Source organism: Hevea brasiliensis, chromosome 9, assembly GCF_030052815.1.
Source record: "Hevea brasiliensis isolate MT/VB/25A 57/8 chromosome 9, ASM3005281v1, whole genome shotgun sequence".
In the NCBI taxonomy this organism is placed as follows: Eukaryota; Viridiplantae; Streptophyta; class Magnoliopsida; order Malpighiales; family Euphorbiaceae; genus Hevea; species Hevea brasiliensis.
The window spans coordinates 6,436,327-6,458,528 of record NC_079501.1 but is presented as its reverse complement, the minus strand read 5'-3'; the positions used below and the strand labels follow the sequence as shown (position 1 = coordinate 6,458,528).

The following is a 22,202-nucleotide window of genomic DNA, read 5'->3' as shown; positions in this document are numbered from 1 at the left end:
GGTAATAAGGAGTTGATATGATTGATAAAAAATAATTTATTAATATATTTATTATTAAAATGATTAAAAATATACTAAATTATTTATTCAAGTAATAAATTATATTAACTAAATATTTTATTATAATATTGTCAGAATATATACCAACACATTATAATATAATTTAATTTTAAATTAAATAAACAAATATTTCATAGACATTTATTTTATTAAAATTAATAAAAAAATATTATTAAATTTAATAAAATTAATATGAATAATTTATTTAAATTATTAAAGGAAAATAAATTTTTTAACATGAATATAAGAAAAAAATATAATAAAAATATATAATAAAATTATAAAATTAAATTAAGATATTATTATAAATATTTTATCTAACTTATAAGTACAAAAAAATCTTTATCCCATAATTTTTTTTTCTTTTATAAGTATAGTTTCTAATCTATAAAAATATGTTAAACAAACATATCAGCTTAAATTATGACTTACATATTTATTTGATCAACTTACAGATCAGGTTAAACAGACATCAACTATTATTAAAAAAAAAATCAGTTAAAATATATTAAATATATATTATTAAAAATTAATTCTAAATATTTTAATTATAATTTTAAGATAATTAAATGTTGATGCTTTTTCTCATTCGATTATAATATTTTAAATTTGTCTGGCAATTAAAATAATTTGAATTATTTTTAATTTAAATATTATTACTCCCATCATTTGATAGGATCTCACTTTTTCCATTTAACATAATTAATAGTCTACTTATGAATTAATACATTTTTTTTAGAATAATCAAATACTATATTTTTTTTAGTATTGATAACTTTCCTTATTTTGTAATATATTTTAATTCAACTTCACATGTTCTCATCATGGTTTAGTTGACATTTTTTTTTTGTTTATTTTATTTATGATATTTAAATATTTTGAATATTTTTATAATAAAAATATTTAAAAGATAAAAGTGTGGTCAAGATTTAAATTATTAGTCTCATGCATTATAAGGACTAACAATATGATGATTTCATTGTTGCTCAATGGTTAAATTTTAAATACTTAAGAATGTGATGATTTCATTCTCAAAACATTTATTTTTTACTCTATTTGAATACATTTATGAAAGTAAAATTTAGAATATTTGTAAAATATGAATTTTTTCACCTAATTTATTTTGTGGGAATTATTTTTCTATTTTGCAATGCTTGAAATACTTAAAAAAATTAATTAATGGACAATATTTTAATAATCAAGAAAAAATTAAATCATTTTATATATTTTGACAAAGTTATTAGACGTGAATAAGATTCATTTTTCATAATTTATAAAAAAATTATATTTATATAAATGGAAGGATTGAATGACTAGTAACATTGTAATAGAACGTAATTGGCATGATTTTAAAATTTTATAATTTAAATATTTTTATAGTATTATTAATTAAAAAATATTAAAAGTTAATTTTATTTATTTTTTAACATTATACTTAAATAGCAAAAATAAATTAGTATTTTTTTTTAAAATATTTACTTTAAAAACCATTTTGATAAAGAAATTACTTTGCACTGTAGAAAATAATTTTAGATAAAATTATTACAACGATATAAAATTAAAGATAAAAAAAAAAGGGAAAGAAAGGGAAATAAATAAAAATTGACGTCAATTTTCTAATTATCGGTGCAGGCGGAGCAGAGACGAAGTAGCCCATGGAGAAGAAGCTATCCTCAGTTGCAAAGACCTTCACTCCCTCACCTATTCAAGAGCTCTCTCACTTTGCTCAGAGATGCAACGCGATCAACCTCGCCGAAGGCTTCCCGGACTTTCCGGCTCCCATCCACTTGAAAATCGCTGCCGTTTCGGCCATTAATTCTGACTTCAATCAGTACAGGTTGCAAGCCTAATGTAGAAAATACGCTCATTTTAATAGAACTCATTTTATTTGCAGAACTAACGGAGCCTAAATGTTGTAAATTAAGGCATGTGCAAGGAATTTGTGAGCACTTGGCGAGAACTACGAAGGAAATGCATGGTTTTGATGTTGACCCTCAGACTGATATAGCCATTTGCTGCGGCCAAACAGAGGCATTTGCAGCCGCAGTGTTTGCTGGTTTTTTTTTCCGCTGTTCTCAAGTTGCCATTTACATGGTAGTTTTTACTTGTTTTGTTCATTACATGAACAATTTGGGTATTTATGTTACTGGCTCCTTTTTGACAGTGATAGACCCGGGGGATGAAGTTGTGTTGTTTGACCCTTCTTATGAAACATACGAAGGGTGCATCAGAATGGCTGGAGGAATCCCTGTAAGCCTTTTGCTATCAATTAATGCGGTTTTTGATTTTGAACCACGGTTTCAAGAGTACTAGTGAATATTGACGATTGTAAAGGCAAGAATAGGAATATTTGAATTGACGATTATTATAAAGAAAATTGGATTTGTTACAGGTATACGTGGGACTTGAGCCTCCTTATTGGAGTTTGGATTCAGACAAATTCATGGGGTCTTTTACTCGGAGAACAAAAGCTGTGATATTAAACAGGTTAAAGAGTTCACTCAACGGAATTGAAGTCTTTCTCCACAAAATCATAGCATGCTAATCATCAATAGAGTAGATATTTGATTAAGCATTCATTTATTTTCACTTGTGAGTGAAAGAGGAAAAGATTTTCTTATCGCTGGTAGGAGTATTCTTGTTGATTTTGTTAAATGCCTCAATTTTTATGGCATTCACAAACCTGCCTGTGGTGCAACTTTGTACTTTACATTTTGACCAAGATGATAATAAGAACTAGCAGGAGGTGTATTTATAAGTGCTACACATATCACATTTCTATATATTTTTTAAGGCAGGCAATTAGACTAAATGAAACAAGTTTAATAGGCAATTGCTCTTAGTCTGTTGCTTTGTTTATTACCCAATATTTTGTCTCTAGTTAGGAAGAAACTGGAAAAAAACAAAATTGTAGCATGTTACAATCTTTTTATTTGATTTGTTAGAATCTGTATCAACAAATAGAACTTAAGAAGATGATGCCTCATAAATAATGGATTTATGACTTACTGACATGAAGTGGCACAGTCCTCAGAATCCAACTGGGAAAGTTTTCACTAAAGATGAGCTTGAGATCATTGCAGGAGCTTGTTGCAGAAGGGATTGCCTAGCTATAACAGATGAAGTATGATATCCTTTTGTTTGCACTTTTTAACAATAGCATGATAATTCTTAAAAGAGAAATATGTAAAGCTTTTTGACCTTAAGTGCTGCTTGTTGCCTATTATTTCCATAATAATCAGATAAAAGCAAAAAAAGAAGGTCTGATTATTGATAGTTTTTGGCGTAAGTGGGTGTCAGCTGAGGTTTCCATTTTGAGTTATTTGTGATACTGATGCTTGTTTGTATGAATGCGGTCATGTTTCAACAATGCCAGGGAATTTCATTGAATAAAATGTGAACGTGATTAACTCTTGGAGTTGAGGGTGTCATTCATCTTTCCAAAGTTTGTTGCTGCAGTTAGGCATTCTGAAATACTTATAAATTGTTAGACATTGTTATGGTTCATAGAAAGATGATAGAGAGGGGAGGATAAACTTATTTTATGTCACATGAGAATTAAAAAAAAGTTTAAAAGCTTGCTAATATTGTATTGGAATGGTGCAAGTTTAGACTCCGTGTCGCATTTTTCATGATTTTGTGGTCCTAATGTTTTTCTCATGTGATTAAACTTGCAGTAAACGTAGGTGACTTCTATCTCCAATATCTGAAGGATTTTTTTTTTTTCGTGCAGGTTTACGAGCATTTAACATATGAAAACATAAAGCACAAATCCCTTGCCTCACTTCCAGGAATGCAGGAGCGGACAATCATTACTTCTTCTTTATCAAAAACTTTCAGTGTCACAGGTCAAAGCCCACATCTTACCACATGAGTTCTTCTGAGCTGGTTCATATGGTCAAAACCCATTCTTTCATGTGTTGCAAACTTGTGATTAATATCCCCATCATCTGTTATCTCTAAGGCCACATTTATTGGCCTTGTAAATGGTTTGGGAAAGTAAATGGATGTCATCTAGACATTCCCATTCCGATTCATTTTTGTATCTTAAAAATAATTCAATGGAACTTCAAATTAGATTTGATTTTCATCTAAATTCAAGAAATTCAAGTATAAGAAAGAGGAATCCTATTCTAGGAATTGCATTTCAATCATGCACTAAGTGTATTGATATTGAGAAATCAATTACTGTCATAGAGCTGCACTCTCACGGTTGCTATGCTATCTATCAGGGTGGAGGATTGGGTGGGCGATTGCTCCAGCTTTCTTTGCCTCTGCAATTAGAAATATTCATGTTAAACTCACTGACTCTGCTCCAGCACCTTTCCAAGAAGCAGCCTTGACTGCCTTAAGAAGCCCTCCAGATTATTATGAATCATTGAGAAGAGTAGGTCCTGAAAAGCTTTTACTTGGTTTGTGATGGATGACCCATAATAACTTATTTATCTACATCAATAAGTTATTGAATCATGTTCGCCGGGGAGCAGGAGGCCTCAACTTTAAATTCCTATGGGATGGGGTAGAGGAGAGACTTATGGACTAGGGAATGGCTAATCTCTATTTTGGACTAGGGAATGGCTAATCTCTATTTTGGACCCTGTCCAAATAGGCTTCTAGTTGGACTAGAAGAAAAGAGAAAAAACTGGGATTGTGATTCTACTATTTATTATAATTATTTGCTAAGATCATTTTTTTTTCGTTGTTCAGGGTTATGAATCAAAAAGAGATTACCTTGTGGAGCTGCTTGCTAAGATTGGTTTTCAGATTCAATTGAAGCCTCAGGGTTCATTCTTTTTATTTGCAGAGCTTCCTAAAAATTCCTCACTTTCTGATGTGAGTATATTCTTTTACTTTGTTGATCTAATCATACCAAGAATCTATAATTTGCAGTTTTGCTTTCAAATTCTAATCATGTAAGCAGATGTCCAATAGTGGGGCTAACCAATCTATCATCTTTCCACCTTATCCCTCATTTTGATGGATTAGGTAGAATATGTCAAGGAATTAATAGAACAAGCAGGGGTGGTTGCAGTACCAGGTTGCGGATTCTTTCACACAAATTTATCTTCGGAGAAACCATCTCAGGTAAGTTGTAACTACCAGAAGAGATACATCAGGTTTGCTTTCTGCAAAAGCGATGCTACATTGGCTGCTGCAGCACAAAAACTTGGTGAGCTGTAGCTGGGTGTCTCGTCTCAGTAAGAATTAGGCAGGATACATGATGTTCCATCAATGTAAAATGGAATTAAGTGATGTAACTGCGGTTGTTTTATCAAGAAAATCAATGCAGTGAGATAGATGTTGGATAATGTAAAATTGTATTAGATGTTGGGAACTATTCTTTTAAAAGGTGCAACAAATTAAAGAGGACTCGGAGTTGATCACGCTGATCTAATCAGGGTTTAAAAAAAATGCTAATCTTCCCAGAAACATTTTGGGTTTAAGAAATTAGTAAGTATTGTATAAGCATGTCATTACTCATGGTGTCCAAGTCACTGGAGGTGGTGGTCCAAGTGTGTACAATGGAGGAATTGCGTAAAAGATTGTATTCTTGTCAATTTTAGAAGTCCTTCCACCGGACAAAGCCACGAGCGCAGCAACAAGACCTGCATTTCCTGCAATGGTTGGCTCTGTGTAATTGTAATTGGCACGCATATCCTGGAAGCCGTCATGTTGGTCAGGGCCCCCAACCATGGCTCCAACAATGGTATTTGGATTTGGTCTTCGACTGTCTCTCCATTTCCACCCTCCTCTACAGCCATACTTTACCTTTCCGTATGGAATTGAAGCTCCTCTATGATGTACTCGCTGTGGAAAATAATTGCCATAGCCTACGATGTAACTCATAGCCCGAGGATTTTTACCAAGGATGTAATCAATCTGGCTTCTTGCGAAGTCGCGCAAAGCTTCGTTCGTGTAAAATTCAGGTCCGCATTGCCATCCTGATATCAATTCACCTTCAAGATAATCACTGTAAAGGGTAGCCAAGAAAGCTGCATTCACCACGTATTGAAGAGGCTGTGGTCTTCCATGGTTTAGTTGGATCATTCCTCCTTTGGTTCTGTTGAAGGTTGGGAAAACGGGTAGGTATGAGCACATGATATCATCTATATTGTTTTGAAATGTTCGCAGCATTTCTTCATATGGGTAGCCGTAACCCAAAAAAATTCTCATACGGCTTAGAAGCAACTGAGCGCCAGCATGCTTGTTGTCCCAGCTAAGCACCCCCTTACTAGGGCCTCCCCAGAAAGCATAGTCTTTTTTGGCCAATTTAGGTGTGGTAGCAAGTTGAAGGAAGGAAGAATTTCCAGTTGCACAGTACAGCCAAGCTCCACCCCAAACAAACTCATCCCAAAAACCACTAGAATTATAAAAATGTGAGGGTGGATCTGGAGTGCCTGAATAGTTTTCACCTTGACCTTTCGTGGCAAACTTGAACAGTATTTCTGCACCATGGACAAGTTTCTTCGAGTAGTCTTCAGTGTCCTTGAACACAATGGATGCAGCAGCTAATGCAGCAGCCGCTTCTGCAGCCAATGCTGGACAGTTGTAACATTGGTTTGCGCTACGGTGTTTTTTATCATCGAAGTCAATATCCTCAGGTCGCATCCAACAATATTGATCACGTTCTCCTCCAACTTGTGCAGCAATACTGGTTATTGAGTCCTTGGATGAGGAATTGAAGGTTTTGAGAAGGTAGTCAGTGCCCCACTTGATGATGTCTTTGACGTGATCTAGCTCTCCAGCAGCTTCATATTTTGCACTGTATTCGATCACGCTCCAACTCAATACGGTCATGGCAAAAGATGCAGGAAAAGTGTACTTGACTGCATCGCCAGCATCATAGTAGCCACCAACAATTTCATCCTTCAAGCAGGAGTCACCCCTCCATGAAACATTATTTTGGTTTGGAAGTCTTCCAGCTGCATACATTTTACTAAATTAAGCACAGCAAGTAAGGAGATCAGCAAGAATATTGAGGATTAATATTAATGAAGTTTTTTTTCCCCTTTTCTCAAGGTAGAAGACAATACTAATAAAGGAAGGTACATTTTCATTGAGCTGTTGCCTATTATTGATTTTTAATAATGTTACCAACTTACCATGATTAATTATTTTACCCTATGAGCACTTTGCTGTTATAATTTTATGGAAATTTTCTTCAGCTATTTCATTATTTTTTTTTTTTTATTTATTTATAGAGAGGTTTTCTTTTCCCTTTATTATTATCAATACTGGAAATGCTTTATTTTTTTATTGAACCTAATGCCAATAAGCTAGAAAAAAAAAAATATAAAGAGAAAGGAGTATTCAGGTATTGTTGATTCAAATTAGAAAGTAATGCTGGAATGCAATTTCATCCTATTTATTTTGGGATTTTATATTTATATGCCAAAAATTAGAGCAGAGAGCACAGAATATGTAGCATTTCCTTCCTGGCTTGTAATTTGCCATTTGTGATAGTCATTGTCACCTACTATTAATGATTCATTTCAAAAAAGAAAAATTTATATTTCACAGTTTATTTTAAGTAATAAAAATAATATGTAATTAAAGTATGACTAATTAATTAATATTTGATAGACTCAAGTTTGAATATTTTCATTTAATGTTATATTATATTAATAATGTGGGTTATATAAATAATATATGATTAAAATTTTTATAATAAATAGGATTTATTAATAATAATTCTTAATTTTGAAAATTAGAATTTTATTTTGCAGCGAATAAAGTTGTTGATAAACAATTAACTGAATTTTTCGGTTGACCTTTTTCATTCACAATCTTAAACAAAATAAATATTTATTAAAAATTAAAAATCCTGCAAGCTTATAAACAGAGCCAAGTATCGTTCATGCACAAAAGAGAGAAAAAAGAAGAGAGCATACGGACATCGCTGGGCGTTGAAAAACATCAGCGCCTGGTGGAGGGCGATAGTGTAGTTGTCAGGGCCAGGAGCCGGATGCCGGTGGCGGTGACGGCTGACGACTTTAACAACGAGGGCGATAAAACCACCCAAAAAGACCAGCAACAGCAGAGTCTTGACCGTCACGTTGTTCACATAAGCCATTCTTTTCTTCCTCCTTTCACTCTCCTTGTTAGGTTTCAACAGCCAGCTTTGCTTGACGTCCTCTTCCGATTGCCAGCGATAAGCTCCCCTGTCATAATCGGTGGACAGAGTTTCGACGGTGCTTATTTCAAAAGAACCACCCCTAATGTTTCTCTCTGACATGGTCTCCGGCTTCTTGTTCCGTTTAGAGGAATCTCTTGATTTGATGCAGAAAACTGGCAAAGACGGAATAAAATCAAAGATGGAATGGAGCGGTGAAATGAAATCTTTCTCATTTAAACAATTATGAAATAATAAAAGGAAAAGGAAATAATCTCAAAACAAATTCAGAGAATCACAAACCATTTCTGGAACATTATTATAATTATGACTGTTTTGCTACCTTATCTAAAGAAGTTAAGAAATGTATCAGAGAAGTTAAGACCAGGGCTACACGTCTGCTGTCTATATTATATATTTATATTTATAAATAAAAATATAAATGATGTAAATTGCTTATTAAAATTCTCTTTATTATGAAGTAATTAAAAATTTTCAATTACAAATAAGTAATTATAGATATTTTTTTTTTGATAGTGTAATATTGTTTGTAATTTTCTTCATTTAAAAGTTTTTTTTTTAATTTTATGATTGGATTTTCTAACTAAAATACTTATATTTTTAAAAATATAATATATGGAAAATATTATGATAATTTATATAAAAAAATTATTATAGCAGTGAAATTTTTAAAAACTATTTTATAAATTTTTATAATAAAAAAAGATATTATAGATCATTTTAATAAATAAAAAATATAATTAAAGTGTATTATTATCCATTATCCCCACCAAAAACAATCCACAAGGTTGGTTTGACCAGCAATTAAAAAAAAAAATAAAATTGTTTGACCACACCGAGATCGAGATGACCACTGAAACTGAGCATCTGTTACCCGTTAGTCATTTTTGGTTACAGAGGATTCTAAAATACGCCGAAGGTATGAAAATCGTGCTCCTAAAGAACAAGTAATTTCTTCATTATTTTAGAAAGTGAGTCTATATATTATGTAAGAGGGTATGCATAAATATCGAACTCACCCAATAATTTTTTTTTATCAGACTTTTTCAAATGATTATTTTAGTTTAATTAAAACATATTAATTTTTTTAATATTTTTTAATTAATATATTAAAATAAAAGCTTTTCTAAACAGCAAAGCCTGGAGATGGCGGCTTTGATCACAGTGACACAAGATGAAAAACCGCAATCAATTCTCCACCATAATACTTCACCTGCTAATGGACACGAACAAGATATCACATGGACCTTCCTCATCAAACAACAAAGCAGAAGCACCGCCGCCACCTATTCAACGGCTTATAATTATCTCTTGACATCTTCCCTGGACTCACCATGGCCGTACGGTCCTTAACAATCTCATTTCCATGATGAAAGTAACCTCAATTTGATGAATTGGTAATAATTTTTTGTATTTTTTTTGGTGTGCCTGTTCGAATTAGTGTTTTATGCGTTGTGTTAACCCGAGTGAGCGGGAATTTTTTAGCATTGACTTTACATTATGGGTAACGATTAAGAGCTTCATACATTTGGTAAGATTGTTTTGGCAAGGCAATTGACGTACATGGAGCTTAGTGAAAGAGGATACATATATATTTCGTACTTATTTACATCCCAAAATGTCTACATTGGTTTCAGAGAATGAATTGGGACTTGATTCAGTTAATTCTCCACTTATAAGTTGAATTTAATTTATTAGAGCTCATGATTTTAGGGGGTGATTCTGGAGGAGCTTTGCCTTCCATTAATCCCTCCCCATGGTTTGGTGTGACATTTTGGATTTGCTTTTTTCTTGTAATTTTAATGATGGTTCAATGGTTGTAAGAGATTAAATGGCTATCTGATGAGTTTTGATATTGGTGCATGACTATGTTTGGCCTTTGGGATTTGCTCCCAGTTCTTCAAAGCCTAATGGAGTTGAGATTTGCTTTCAGGTCTCTGGAAGACCACCATGAGATTTCCTTGCCTCATATAGTCATATTTGATTAGTTATAAAGATTAAGCTTTGTGTTTGGCGGTGGCTGTGCCTGCTTACGGAATTAAACTCTTCAAGCTTCTGTGGCTTGTGAACATGATGTATGAAGACACAAATAGTGGGCGATAGCCCAGGACTAATCTGTTAACTGTTACTCTCTTAATATTCCAAGAGTATACTAAACTCATACTATTGAGTCTTCTCCTGAACTATGTTGTAATTATTGACTCTGTCTAAAGGTGGCTAAGATAGAGACGAGACATTTTGTGATTGTTCAAAAATCAAGTCATTCCGTAATGATGGTGACAAAGATAAAAAAAAAAAAAAAAAAAAAAAAATGATGAGAGGTATTATCAGGTCAATTTTACTAAATTTTTAAGAGCATATTCTCTCATGTCAATCTAATGCTGAAAAAATATAACCATTAAAACTTCCATGAAATAGGCAAAAACAGCTACTAAAAGTACATGTAGGTTGGTGTTCGCAAGCACAAAGCTAGCAACACATTTTTTCATGCAGAAAAAGGAGATTATGCTGATAAGTGATGATATGAGCAATCACTGTTTCAGATACCAAAAACACTTAGAAGCACAAGCATAATCACCTTTTGTTCACAACTTTGCAAGTTTATCACTTACCCGAATGGTAAAAATTTTGATTAGAAATTAACATACAGCTACACAAACGAAGGGTTAAAAAATGGTAGAAGTATCCAATGCTAAAGATTAAGTGGTAAAATACTAAAATATAAATAAACTGACACTAATGGCTGTGCACATCAAAGGTTGCTGCTTTGGTATATTTAGTTTCTTCCTATCAAAGATAAATCTAACGTCATATTTTGATAAAAAGTTTTAGCAGGGAGAGTTTTCTTTCGGCTATAAACAACTTTGTCCCTGAAACTTTGCCAGCTTCAGATTCCACCATCCTATATCCTGACGCGAACACGGAAAAGATTTATACTCCAACAATTCGTATTCTACATGCCACACATAACTAGCCAGTTGCTGTCTCTCGCATATCATCTCTGTCTTTGCCTTTTTTGTCGTAGAACTCCTTCCCCTATCATCGTGGGAGTGAGAGAGGGAGAGACACATGGCAACTGAGAGAGCAAATGTTCAGGACTTAGACACCCACAATGAAAGCAACCAACAAAACTTCACAGAATCCTCAGCTAACAGCAAGGGATTTGCAAAAGCAGTTGCACATAGGGCACTCTATGGTTCAAGCAGCCGCCGTGCTGGAAACAGAAAGGTCAGAAACAATGATGCAAAAACATTACCTAGTAGGCTAAACAAGGTTTCATTAGCTGATGATGAAGCAGAAAAGTAGCAAAATGGAGAATTCTTGCCTACACTTTGTATTATGGTTTCAATACACTCCGCATTGAATGTATTATGGTTCTGAGCTAAATGAAACATTGTATAATTCATGGCATCCTGTTATGTATTTTCATGCAATGTAGTGATTTCATTAGAAACAAATTAAGTTCCATGTAGAACACTGAACCTGAATAGATATAACAACAGAACAAACAAGCTAATCTCCAACTGTCAGATTCTATAGGGACTAGGGTTAAACGATTTCTTATTGTCAAACAATTTGGGCAGGAAACAAGCAACAGTACCCTACAGATTATCTGGTTTTCCAAACTTTTTATTTAACCGTTAAAAAGTTGTATTAAATGCATGAATACACTGAAGCATTAGGTTTCTCAGAAGCAGAACTTGACTCAGTTCTATAGTTATAATTTTTATGGTGATTTATATTTAAGCATACCTCTTCCATCACGTGCTATGAAGAGTCCCATTTTTCAAAATCTTTCAGAGCCCAAAATTCTTAGCTGATTAAGCACGGGAGAGGCCTCAACAACTTGTGGTGCAAATTTAGGTGCCTAGTCATTGGCATGAAAAACCTGCGGAAAACATGCATAATCAGCAATCACAGAAAAACCTTACAGGTCTTTGAGTTTGCCAATCATTCTTAAAGCATACACCTACTCTTGGGGTTGATCGTTCCTTCCTTCTCCAAAGAAAATTATAAGTAGGAAGCCTCTAAATTCCTCGTTTGATCCCACAGAGGAACAGAAATAAACAGCCTTCATTTTCTCTTATCAATCACAATTCTCAAACAATAATAATAGTAATAATAATCTCAGCATGGTTGCAACAAACAATCAATGCTTGGCCCTCTCAAATCCAATCCGCGACCTTATTCGAACTACTTGTCAGTATTGGACGCTGTTTCTTCAAATTAAGGTATCACTTGGGCTTTCTGGACAGACGGTGGCGATTGGAGGATTTTAAAAATGGTTTTGGTAAGCAAAAGAGAAACAGAAATCACCATCGTCACTCAAACAGGTTATCAGAATCAGTATGTGATGAACGACAGTATTTTTATGTGCCGTTTTACCATTTGTTCGCAGCACAATTGGCTCCTTTCCTCGAGCTAAGGATAATGAACAAAAGAATTAAAAATTAAGATAGTTTATAATTCAAAAAAAAAAAAAAAAATACTTGAAAAGAGAAAACATGAGGTAACTGCAGCAAGAAGTTGATTTTCGCTATCTAGAAAATATAGGTCAAGAAAATATACATGCTATTTCGTTCCACTTTCTTGTAATGAAAACAAGCTTCTGAATTTTAATGGTATTGATATAATGGTATCTCTCAACAAAAAGGAAACCATAGAACAAAAACTGTGGAACAGTTTTATATATCACTGCTATAAATGTGTGATCAACAGTCTCACTTCATGCGTCTCCAGCGTGTTAGATAAATCCTAGACCATCTTCATTTAAGTCATCGCTTCCCATCATTGGGCAATCATTTGCATCATGTCCAAACTGCCCACAGCAAGGCAGAGAGCATCGCCTGCGCTTCCTGTAGATATTTATCCCATCTCTTATCCTCTCTTTCATCTTTTCCAAGGTCATTGGATCATGAGTATTCCCAGCAGCAAAACTTTGGACAAATCCAACAGAATCTTCAACCTCTGGAAGAATCAATGAGTCAGATGGGCTAGTATAAGCAACATCATTATCATCATGTGCTGGCCCAGGAAATTCCTTGATACGAGATAACACCCGAGCAACTTGATCACAAGCAACATTGAGACGCTCTTCTGTATCTATTGATTCTGTAATTAGTGTTGACACCATGAATTGTAATAACTGAACTTTTCCTGCACGTTCATCTGAAGAAAAAGCCTGGAAGGGCTTTGTCAATGATGTATTGACCTCACGCCAACGAACAGGCAGATATCGATCTGGAATGTGAAAGCAATTGTTTGTTGATAAAACACGGAGAACATGTCTGCAAAGAATTCCTGAAAACTCAAACAAATGGCAGCTACAGCTAATGAATTCATCATGAGGAATCCACAGAACTTTGCACCCTATATCCATATCTATATGGTGTCTCACAATGAAATAAGTCTCATCTACCAATAGTGATGCATATTGTGGAGCCAAAACAAGCTCTTCTTGTAGTTTGCTAAAGGCATATGGTGTAAGAACAGTAGCAGCATGAGACTCAATTGGAGATCCCATTTTGAGGGAGACTTTATGGGCCTTTCGTTGCACCTTTTGCTTTGGTCCTGCATCTACTTTATATCCAACAGCTACAGCAACCTGCTAAGGGGAAGTTGAATAATGCAACCTAACAAAACAAATAAATAGTACAAGAGAAAGGGGCTAGCCTCCAACCTTCTCTACAAAGTTATCAAGAGAGTGAGCACTCAAAATCCGTTGGATAAAAGCATTTATCAAGTCTGACTGGAAGGCACTGGTCATTCCAGCAAAAAAGTGACATCTCAAAAATGGTAGAGCCCAAAAGGCGCGCAATGCATATAAACTGGCAATGTGTTTATTTCCATGTAGGCCATATGTATCGACCATCTTCATCCATCCTACTTCAAAATCCTCTACAGAGTGCAAATTATAAAGCCGATGGAATTCAGCCTTCCATTTATCATATTGTGACCCAAGCAGAACAGAAAACCAATCAGAGAACTTTGCAATTATATGCCATATGCAGAACGCATGCTTGGTTCTTGGCATTTCAACAGCAACTGCTTCTTTAAGCCAAATGTTTTGATCAGTTAAAATAGTTTCTGGAGCCTTTCCATCCATGGACTCCAAGAATGTCTGCCAAATACATTTAAGGGAGTAAAGCTAATAAATTTAAGACATAAAACACTTCCAGGGAAAGTGTATGATCCAAATGTAAATAATTGGAATTTAAGGCTTTGTATAGTCAAGAAATTATTATCTTCACATGAAACTTGAATTCAAGAGGCAATGGAGTAGTTAGTCCATTGCATTTAATATGCGGTCTTAAGAAAATAAGTGCAAACAGAAACACTATTTGAACTCTTTTCTGACCAGAGACTGAAATTATTTTCTATAAGCATCAATGTTGCATTATAGGATAAGATCAAAATTTATGAAAAAAATAAAAACAAGTTATTCGGTGTTTTTTACCACAGCCAATAGAAAATGAGTGAACGTCTGTATATATAGGTCTAAATTGTTTGGCAAGACATAGGACTAAAGCCATGTGTCTGTAGCTTTAACTTCAAAGCCTCAAATTACTTGACTTAGCTGTGCCCCAAGCTGAATGTTTGGAATTTCACTCAAGTGGAAAGGGTGAGGTCTTTTAATTGGTTTAAAATGTCAATAGGTTATACGGATGATACGAAATTTTAAAACACAGCTGTTATGGATCCTCATTACTATACCAAATTACCTCCTTACCTTCAATGCCCAGGAAAAGGACTCTGTATTTTCATCTCGCAGAAGCACACATCCAAAGAAACAATTACTGCCATGATTGTCCACCCCAACCCAAATCCCCATAATCATGTCATAAGGATCCAAACGATGGGTGGTGTCAAATATTACCGCATCTCCAAAAGCCTCATATGATTCAATAGATGAAGCATAAGACCAAGCAATGCGCTCCAACTGGTTGTTTGGATCAATTTGGAAGTTGTACTTAAAGTTGGGATCTTTGTCTTTCCTGTATTTGCACATCTCAAGAAGGTTGATAGCATCACTGTCACGATTCACATTCCTAAATGACTGCAGCAAGTTTCTGACATCCATTTCTGTGAATGGTAAACAACCTAGCTTAACACCCTTCTCCAGCTCCATCATCCTTAACATTTGTCGCACTGACATCCCAGCTTTTGCATACATGCAAATTCGACTCTTGTCATCTGCAGACATAGTGCAACAAGCAGGAAGCAGCTGCACCTCATTTGATTTCAGAAGTTCATGGTTGTGGATGTTACTAAAACCAGTAATTCGCCATTCAGGAACATCAAAATCTGCCTTTTTAACTATTCGCATATATGCTTGACAACCACATCGAGATGATTTTCGATTTCTTTGCATCTTTCCCTCATCAGAAGCCTTTATCTGAGGATAGCCACCACGGTGGCAAGTGAAATCCCTTCTTGTAATTCCCCTACCTACACCATCTTTCCCTCGAGTACGATGACGTCTGATTGAAAAGCCACATTGCTTTGCAAAGCTGCAATAAAATTCATAGGCAGCATCTTGGGAAACAAACCTCTGTCCAATAAATGGGACAAGGTTAACAGAAGTTTGCCGGGACAAAATTGTAACCTCTGCCATTTCCTCTACAGTGCCAATATCGTCAGCACATGAATCCATACCACTTTCAGATGTTTCTTTCACTAAATCTGTTAATTTGGACATTATTTCCAATTTGGATAAATGACACTGCATATACAGTCCTGCACAGAATTTTTGAAAATTTCAAGATAAAAATACTTGCATGGCAAATGAACACAAATGAAAGACCATTAGGGTGTTTTATGCATTTCGTTTTCTCCTCCTATTTCTTCAACTTTGAAGGATGCCAGTTTTATTTTGATTCATGTTTGAACCCAGGATGTTTTCTTGCCTAACAGAAAGAAAGGGTATGTTTCTTTCTTAGTCGTTGTTTAGGGCTGAATCACAATAATCGCATCCTAATTTTCATGATCATGCATAGCAAATGCCCATATTTGGTACACCAAACTGAAAATCCTTGGCTAGTACTTTAAACCCAAGATAGGCATATGGATAAGAACTAACTTCATTAACAGCTACTCAAATAAATGAACTTACTTGTGACTGACTAGTGAGCTAACTTCTTGCACAAAGTACCACCCTCCACCTCGTTTTAAACCCTAGATTTTCCCAATTCCTTGTACTCAACTTTCCACAACAAAGATCCATTTTTAAACACAGCGATCCGAAATGAAATCCAATTGCGATTCAATATCTATCTAACTCAATCCAATCCAAATGTAAACAAAATGCAAAATGTCAAACTACAACCCTATAAAAGAAAATGCCAACGTGAAATCACGGTAATCATATCATCAAGCAGAAATGTGCGTCAAAATTTTACTTTCGCATGAGATTGAAAGAATCGATTTGTCGAGAAAATCAAAGAAAAACAACAAAGTGGGCCAAAAAGAATACATACCGATAATCAAAATATTTGAATTTTGGAGAAAATGTACACATTTTAAACAGGCGGTAGGTTGAAGCTCGGAGAGCAACGCGCTCCCATGGACGACGATAGCTTAGGTGCCGAGGATAAGCCAGAGTGCGCGCTATGGAGACACGAGGGTATCAAGCGCTACATACTCTATTTTCGGCCGTTGGATTGATTAAAATGGTCCTAGAAGCATTAGGAGAATGATTGGTTTGTGACCATCAGATTGAGGTAATTTGGATCGGCGGCTCACACGAGAACAGTTGGCGTAAACATACCGGAGTATTTTAGACGACCTAAGTCCTCCCTGACTTTCACGGAAGCGGCTAAGTTGCCCCATAATGATGGTTGGCGTTGGCTGGCTAGGCGGTTAGTTTGACAAGGTGTGCCGAGCCCAGGGAGCTGAAAATGGGCTGGGCTTAGATTTGAGATTCTTGGACTTTGCGCAGAGGAGACTTTTTGACCCATATTTAATCCAAATAAGCTCATTGCTGAAACGGTTTAAAAATTTTTATAAAGAAATGAGTTATTAGAATTTAAATATTTTATTTTTTTATACTATGACATATGGATCTCTTTTCCGAGCGAATTAGAACTATGCTCATTATTCTGTGCATTCCATGAAGTACAATTATTGTCACAAGAAAGCATCATAAAAGAGAATCGACAAGAAAATTCAATGATTTTTGTAACTTTAGTCCTTGAACATCCGTTTTTGGGGTTGGTGTTGGCTGGTAAATGGTACCATTGGGCCACAGTCTCAAATGGGCAATGAAACATCAGATGACCATTGGGGTTAGACACAAATTTTAAAAAGTGACGGTGCAGCTACGTGCTTCAATACAAAGCAAGCAAACATAATGATATGGAGACTGTCCACCTAATACTTAAATATTCATGTGAGCATGGTCAGCTTATAAGAATGAGGAAAATAAGTAAAAAGTGGAAGGGCATTCACATGATGCTCATTTGTACATGCATACCTTTTTCTAATAATGTTTAAAAATATTATTATATTGTTTTGTAGAAAATCAGTTTCAAACTTAATCCAATTAGCTATAGTCGGAGGTAGCACTGTTTGCAATTCTCATCCACGTACAAACACACTTCCTCGATAGAATTTTTCAGATGGATGGAGAGCCCATTATTCGAAATTAGGCAGGGGACAAGACAAGGACCTTGATATTGAACTTCTTGCACTGATATGTCGACACAAATCACATGATTTACGGGGCTTTGTTCATACATATATATACGTCAAGACTAGCTCATGTGTACCTCCTTACAACCGGAGAATATACAACAGGCGGCATTGCCAACGAATGGGAGCCCCCACCCTGTAAGTAGTTGCATGTTTATTGTTTGTTTCTTTGGTAAAAATTTTTTCATAATCACTACTCATCTTATCTTGAGTTAAATCTCTTACCCAGCCGAAAAGTGTTAATTAGTGATTGATAAGAAATGCACAAACCAACTAGCTAGTGTGTCTAGTGTGCACGGTTGACCTTGCTCTCATCAAGAGATCAATTAATAGCCATTCATAGAGGTATTGGTGCTGGATCAATCATCTCTTCTGATAACAGCAAAGAGAGGCTTAGTGGGTCCTTTCCAGGATTCTGCAATCTTTTGATGTTTGTCTGGTAACAATTTGAAGTGTCTGATGGATCGGCATTACAATATACTGTCAGGTGAAAGCGATGTTTATAGTGAAGGAGAGATGATAGAATCATCATCATCTGGAAAACTAACTAGAACTGAAATAGATAGAAGCTTGGTTATTAGCAGATTCCTTAGTTACTACTACTGTGCTTGAAGATAATTAAAAAGCTTAACCACCGTTAGGTTAGTTCATTAATGAACTGATAGATAAGATAGTGACACTGTGTGTAGCTTGAAACCAATGAAATTAGTGCCCTAATTTATGGTGCTATATTCGTATTGGCTAAAATGAGATACATGTATATGGGTTTTTCTTCTTTCATTTTTTTTTTTCCACTGAAGTCATGTTTCCATATTGAACAAGAATTTCTCCGAAAGGGAAAGGGTGAACACAGATCGATGTGATATCCTATTGCCTATACTTGCAGGTTAAGAACATTAAGATTGGTACAAGTGCACTCTCTTTTTACAAAAGAAAATAATATAAAAAAAAAAGGTCTTAAGCATCTCTAGCTAGCTCAGCTAGCTGGCCTCTGCGATCACTACAAAATTTCATATTTATTTGAGTTTGTCGTATTAGGGCAACAATATCAAGGTATAGAGATCATATATCTTCTGGGGCAATTTTTGGATTAGACATTCGCGTGCAAGAGTCACGAACACAAAGTATATAGCTAGTCCCTGAGCACCGTGTTACATCTGGTTCACTAGCTCAGTGTGTCTTCTCGTGAAGTAAGGAGGCGTTTTAGGATACACATATCACTGTCATTGATCTGATGGCCACTTAGGTACGTGCAATTCATTGCTTTCTGTCCAGTGCCTATGATAGCAAAACTAATATGATGAGGACACCACTTGAGAAAATGCAACGCAGCCTTTGTTTTCTTGAGTTGATACTATTTGTGTGGTTGCACTACTAATTAATTTCTGTATTAGCTCCATTTGGAATTACATGTGCTTGCATATTGACACGGGTATAAAACAAACTCCAATATATGTATAGCTAGGCCTTCTTTTTGTACTATAGATTGAATTGCATCTTTGATTAGAATATGAACTCATGGTTCACATAATATAATTACATGCATATATTAATTTTTAGAACATGGGTATAAGCACCTTAATTTGTAGGAGAAAACTTGACGGAATACAATTTATAATTGGCTTTAAAGGTTCTAGCTCCCTTAATTGTTGTACAGAATGACAAGATGGAATTAAAACTGAAATAATTTTTTCCCAGGTCACTTTTACAGGAGAGAGCACTAGAAATAATTTAAGGTCCCTTGAAGCTCTCATCACTCATGGAAAAGGCAAAAGTTCATAATATGAAGTCCCCCACATAAGGTGTCCATTACATGAAGTTTTGCGAAAGTTTTCAAAAAGCAACATGGAACTAGCTAGCTAGACATGCAAAGAATAACCCTAAATGGTCCCATCATGTGTACTTCGATATCCCATTATGTATGCTAGAAATTAAAAGCATTCACCGAAAAATCTTGTTTTTACATTACCCCTTTTAAAGTTATGTAAATATTCCTACTCTCTTATTATTCTCCGTCTTTGATCAACCAAAAGAATACAAAGAATTTAAATAAAAAGAAAAACTCGCAAAACACCACTCAGTGCATTTCTAAATTTGTATGGCCACTTTGCTCAGAGAACATGTTCTAAATAGTAATAATAATAATAATAATTAGGGCAACAAACACAGTTCCTTTGATACTTTTTTCCTTCTTTTTTCTGGCCTGCATGTATCTGCTATACAAGGAATTTGCTCTGCTGTTTGCTTCTTTTTGAGAATGGGAGACGGCCATACATGGAGAAAGACCACCAATCCAGTGCATTGTCTGGAAGATATTATTAGAAGAATATTATCATTCGCAGGGAAAATTAACTGGGGCACAAAATTATAATATCCCCATTAGTAGGCCAATTTGCTCAATGCAATGATTTTCTCCGACTGCCTGAATCCGTACCATGGCGCGGGACGTTGATTTGACACCATAAGGCGGTGGGGCAAGGGTTATCCTCTTTAGGTGTCTCAAAAATTTCCCATTAGCATGTAAATTTTTGCACTAAGTATAATCAAAAGCAAAGATGATAATGAGTGGTGAATTGTTATAGTTTCATTATGCATGCATCAAAAGGCAAGTGCAATATCTATAAACATACACATAAATTAAGCAACAAATTGAAATTTACATAAATATGGTTCAATTATGGACAAGGTGTAATGAAAATCATCGGGTACCTTTAAAAATTTAACAAAACTAAATGAGTACGTACCAATTACAAGGAAATTAAAGGAATAACAAAACTAAAGGAATAATCTTCCAAAATTAAATTAGTAATAATTTTAATTAATTAGTTCATTTAATAATTTGATATATTTTTTCTCAAATATTATTAGATAAATATACTTTTTAATAAGGAGAGACAATGACATTGTTATGATGATTTAATAAAAGTGTTGAGTTTCCTTGTCACCATGTCAAGTCCGAGGGATCGGGAAATTACTCAAAAATAGATCCAGCAATATCTACTAGATACCCTATATCACTTTCAATGGTTTCTTAATTCTTACCGAAGCTATTTAGAGAAAGGAAATGTCAATGCAGCATGGATTATGGGAGACACTGTGATCATCCTTAAGTTTAACCCTCCCACCAGGGGTGAAGGATTCGAGTCTGTCCATGCGCACGTTAGTGGCCGACACTTTATCTTGTCGATGACCTAAACAGAGACTACCCAACACGTGTCGCTGCTCTACTCCATGACAAAGAGAGATAGATGGTAGCTTCCCTCTCCTTTAAACACAGGGCAACCCAGTGGGAAAAGATCAAAAGCTCTCCACGCTTTTCTTTTCGCTTCATCATCGGCGTTCTCAAAAGAGCCACACTGTTGGTAAGATTTTGTATTTTCAAGTTGAGAATCATAAGATCAGTGATCATGAAGAGCTTATATGGTACTCCTACTAAGAGAATAAAGTTTCCCTACCATCATGCTATGCTTACGGACGAAGGTTTAAATATAATTAATTTAAGTGATATAGGAGGTTGGGTTCTTTGTCAGGATGCTAGCTAGTAGCTACAATACATATTCTACGGCAATTATAGTTGTGGCGTTGGATAAACATTAATCTTCTGCTAAGGCTAAAGTGCATGCACGAAGGCAGCTATGGCTATTATTTCTTGGGGTGTTTATTTTGTGAAAGGACTATATGTATATCATAGCTGCCTTGTCAAAAGGATTTCTTCAGATATGCTTTACAGATTTTTATATAAAACGGCAAAATTGCTATTTATATATAACTTGGTGGTGAATGTATCGGAATTGATATATGTTGGTAAAATAACCGCACATAACTACAGCTACAGTATTATTGCTTCTACAGCACTTTCTTCCCTACCTGTTGCCTCATTTTTTTTGCTTTTGGCATTTGTTGAACAGAGAAGTCTATATATCTTCATAAAATTATACTGTACATATATAATTACTAAATGAAATACAATTGATTAATTCAATTGTTATAACAACAAAAGATAATTAGAAAATTCAATACTCAAATCTTTTTCCTGAAGAAAACTGAAAATTGACCATACCATGTTATTTATTGTGAATTGAACTAAAAAAATTGAGGATGTATCTAATATTATATATATATATATATATATAAAAGAGAAGGGAGAAAATGTACTCAATTAATTTATTAACAAAAAGTGTAAAATTTTTTCTAAATCTGATCTTAAAACATAAATATATAGAATTTATATGAGTTTTACGTATTTATATTTTAGATTAATAATAGAGTAAGGGAAAAAATTCAATAAAAAAATAATCAGCAATTTGGACAATTAAAT

At 34.6% G+C, this 22,202-nt stretch overlaps 3 protein-coding genes across 8 annotated transcripts; 1 reads left to right on the top strand and 2 right to left on the bottom strand.

Moving 5' to 3' along the window:
- The first annotated feature begins 1,667 nt into the window (after positions 1–1,667).
- Positions 1,668–5,430, top strand: LOC110656383 (uncharacterized). Of its 2 annotated transcripts, XM_021813106.2 has the most exons (9): positions 1,668–1,897; positions 1,986–2,116; positions 2,225–2,310; positions 2,453–2,547; positions 3,088–3,184; positions 3,794–3,908; positions 4,293–4,447; positions 4,768–4,893; positions 5,047–5,430. In XM_021813106.2, the coding sequence occupies exons 1-9, from the start codon at positions 1,716–1,718 to the stop codon at positions 5,239–5,241; spliced, it is 1,182 nt and encodes a 393-aa protein (XP_021668798.2). In that variant the 5' UTR covers positions 1,668–1,715; the 3' UTR covers positions 5,242–5,430. The 2 variants fall into 2 exon arrangements, with proteins under 2 accessions (XP_021668798.2, XP_058008600.1); XM_058152617.1 differs by having other exon boundaries at positions 1,986–2,310.
- Positions 5,362–8,567, bottom strand: LOC110656372 (endoglucanase 25). Of its 2 annotated transcripts, XM_058152615.1 has the most exons (3): positions 8,477–8,552; positions 7,957–8,349; positions 5,362–6,983 (listed from the first exon to the last, which is right to left on the bottom strand). In XM_058152615.1, the coding sequence occupies exons 2-3, from the start codon at positions 8,294–8,296 to the stop codon at positions 5,539–5,541; spliced, it is 1,785 nt and encodes a 594-aa protein (XP_058008598.1). In that variant the 5' UTR covers positions 8,297–8,349; positions 8,477–8,552; the 3' UTR covers positions 5,362–5,538. The 2 variants fall into 2 exon arrangements, with proteins under 2 accessions (XP_058008598.1, XP_058008597.1); XM_058152614.1 differs by having other exon boundaries at positions 7,957–8,567.
- Positions 8,568–12,700: 4,133 nt separating this feature from the next.
- LOC110656390 (protein FAR1-RELATED SEQUENCE 11) lies at positions 12,701–17,017 on the bottom strand. 4 transcript variants are annotated; one of them, XM_021813114.2, is made up of 5 exons: positions 16,672–17,017; positions 16,308–16,521; positions 14,925–15,931; positions 13,875–14,315; positions 12,701–13,799 (listed from the first exon to the last, which is right to left on the bottom strand). In XM_021813114.2, the coding sequence occupies exons 3-5, from the start codon at positions 15,921–15,923 to the stop codon at positions 12,939–12,941; spliced, it is 2,301 nt and encodes a 766-aa protein (XP_021668806.2). In that variant the 5' UTR covers positions 15,924–15,931; positions 16,308–16,521; positions 16,672–17,017; the 3' UTR covers positions 12,701–12,938. The 4 variants fall into 4 exon arrangements, with proteins under 4 accessions (XP_021668806.2, XP_021668808.2, XP_021668805.2 ...); XM_021813116.2 differs by having other exon boundaries at positions 16,308–16,468; XM_021813113.2 differs by lacking the exon at positions 16,308–16,521.
- Positions 17,018–22,202: the final 5,185 nt, after the last annotated feature.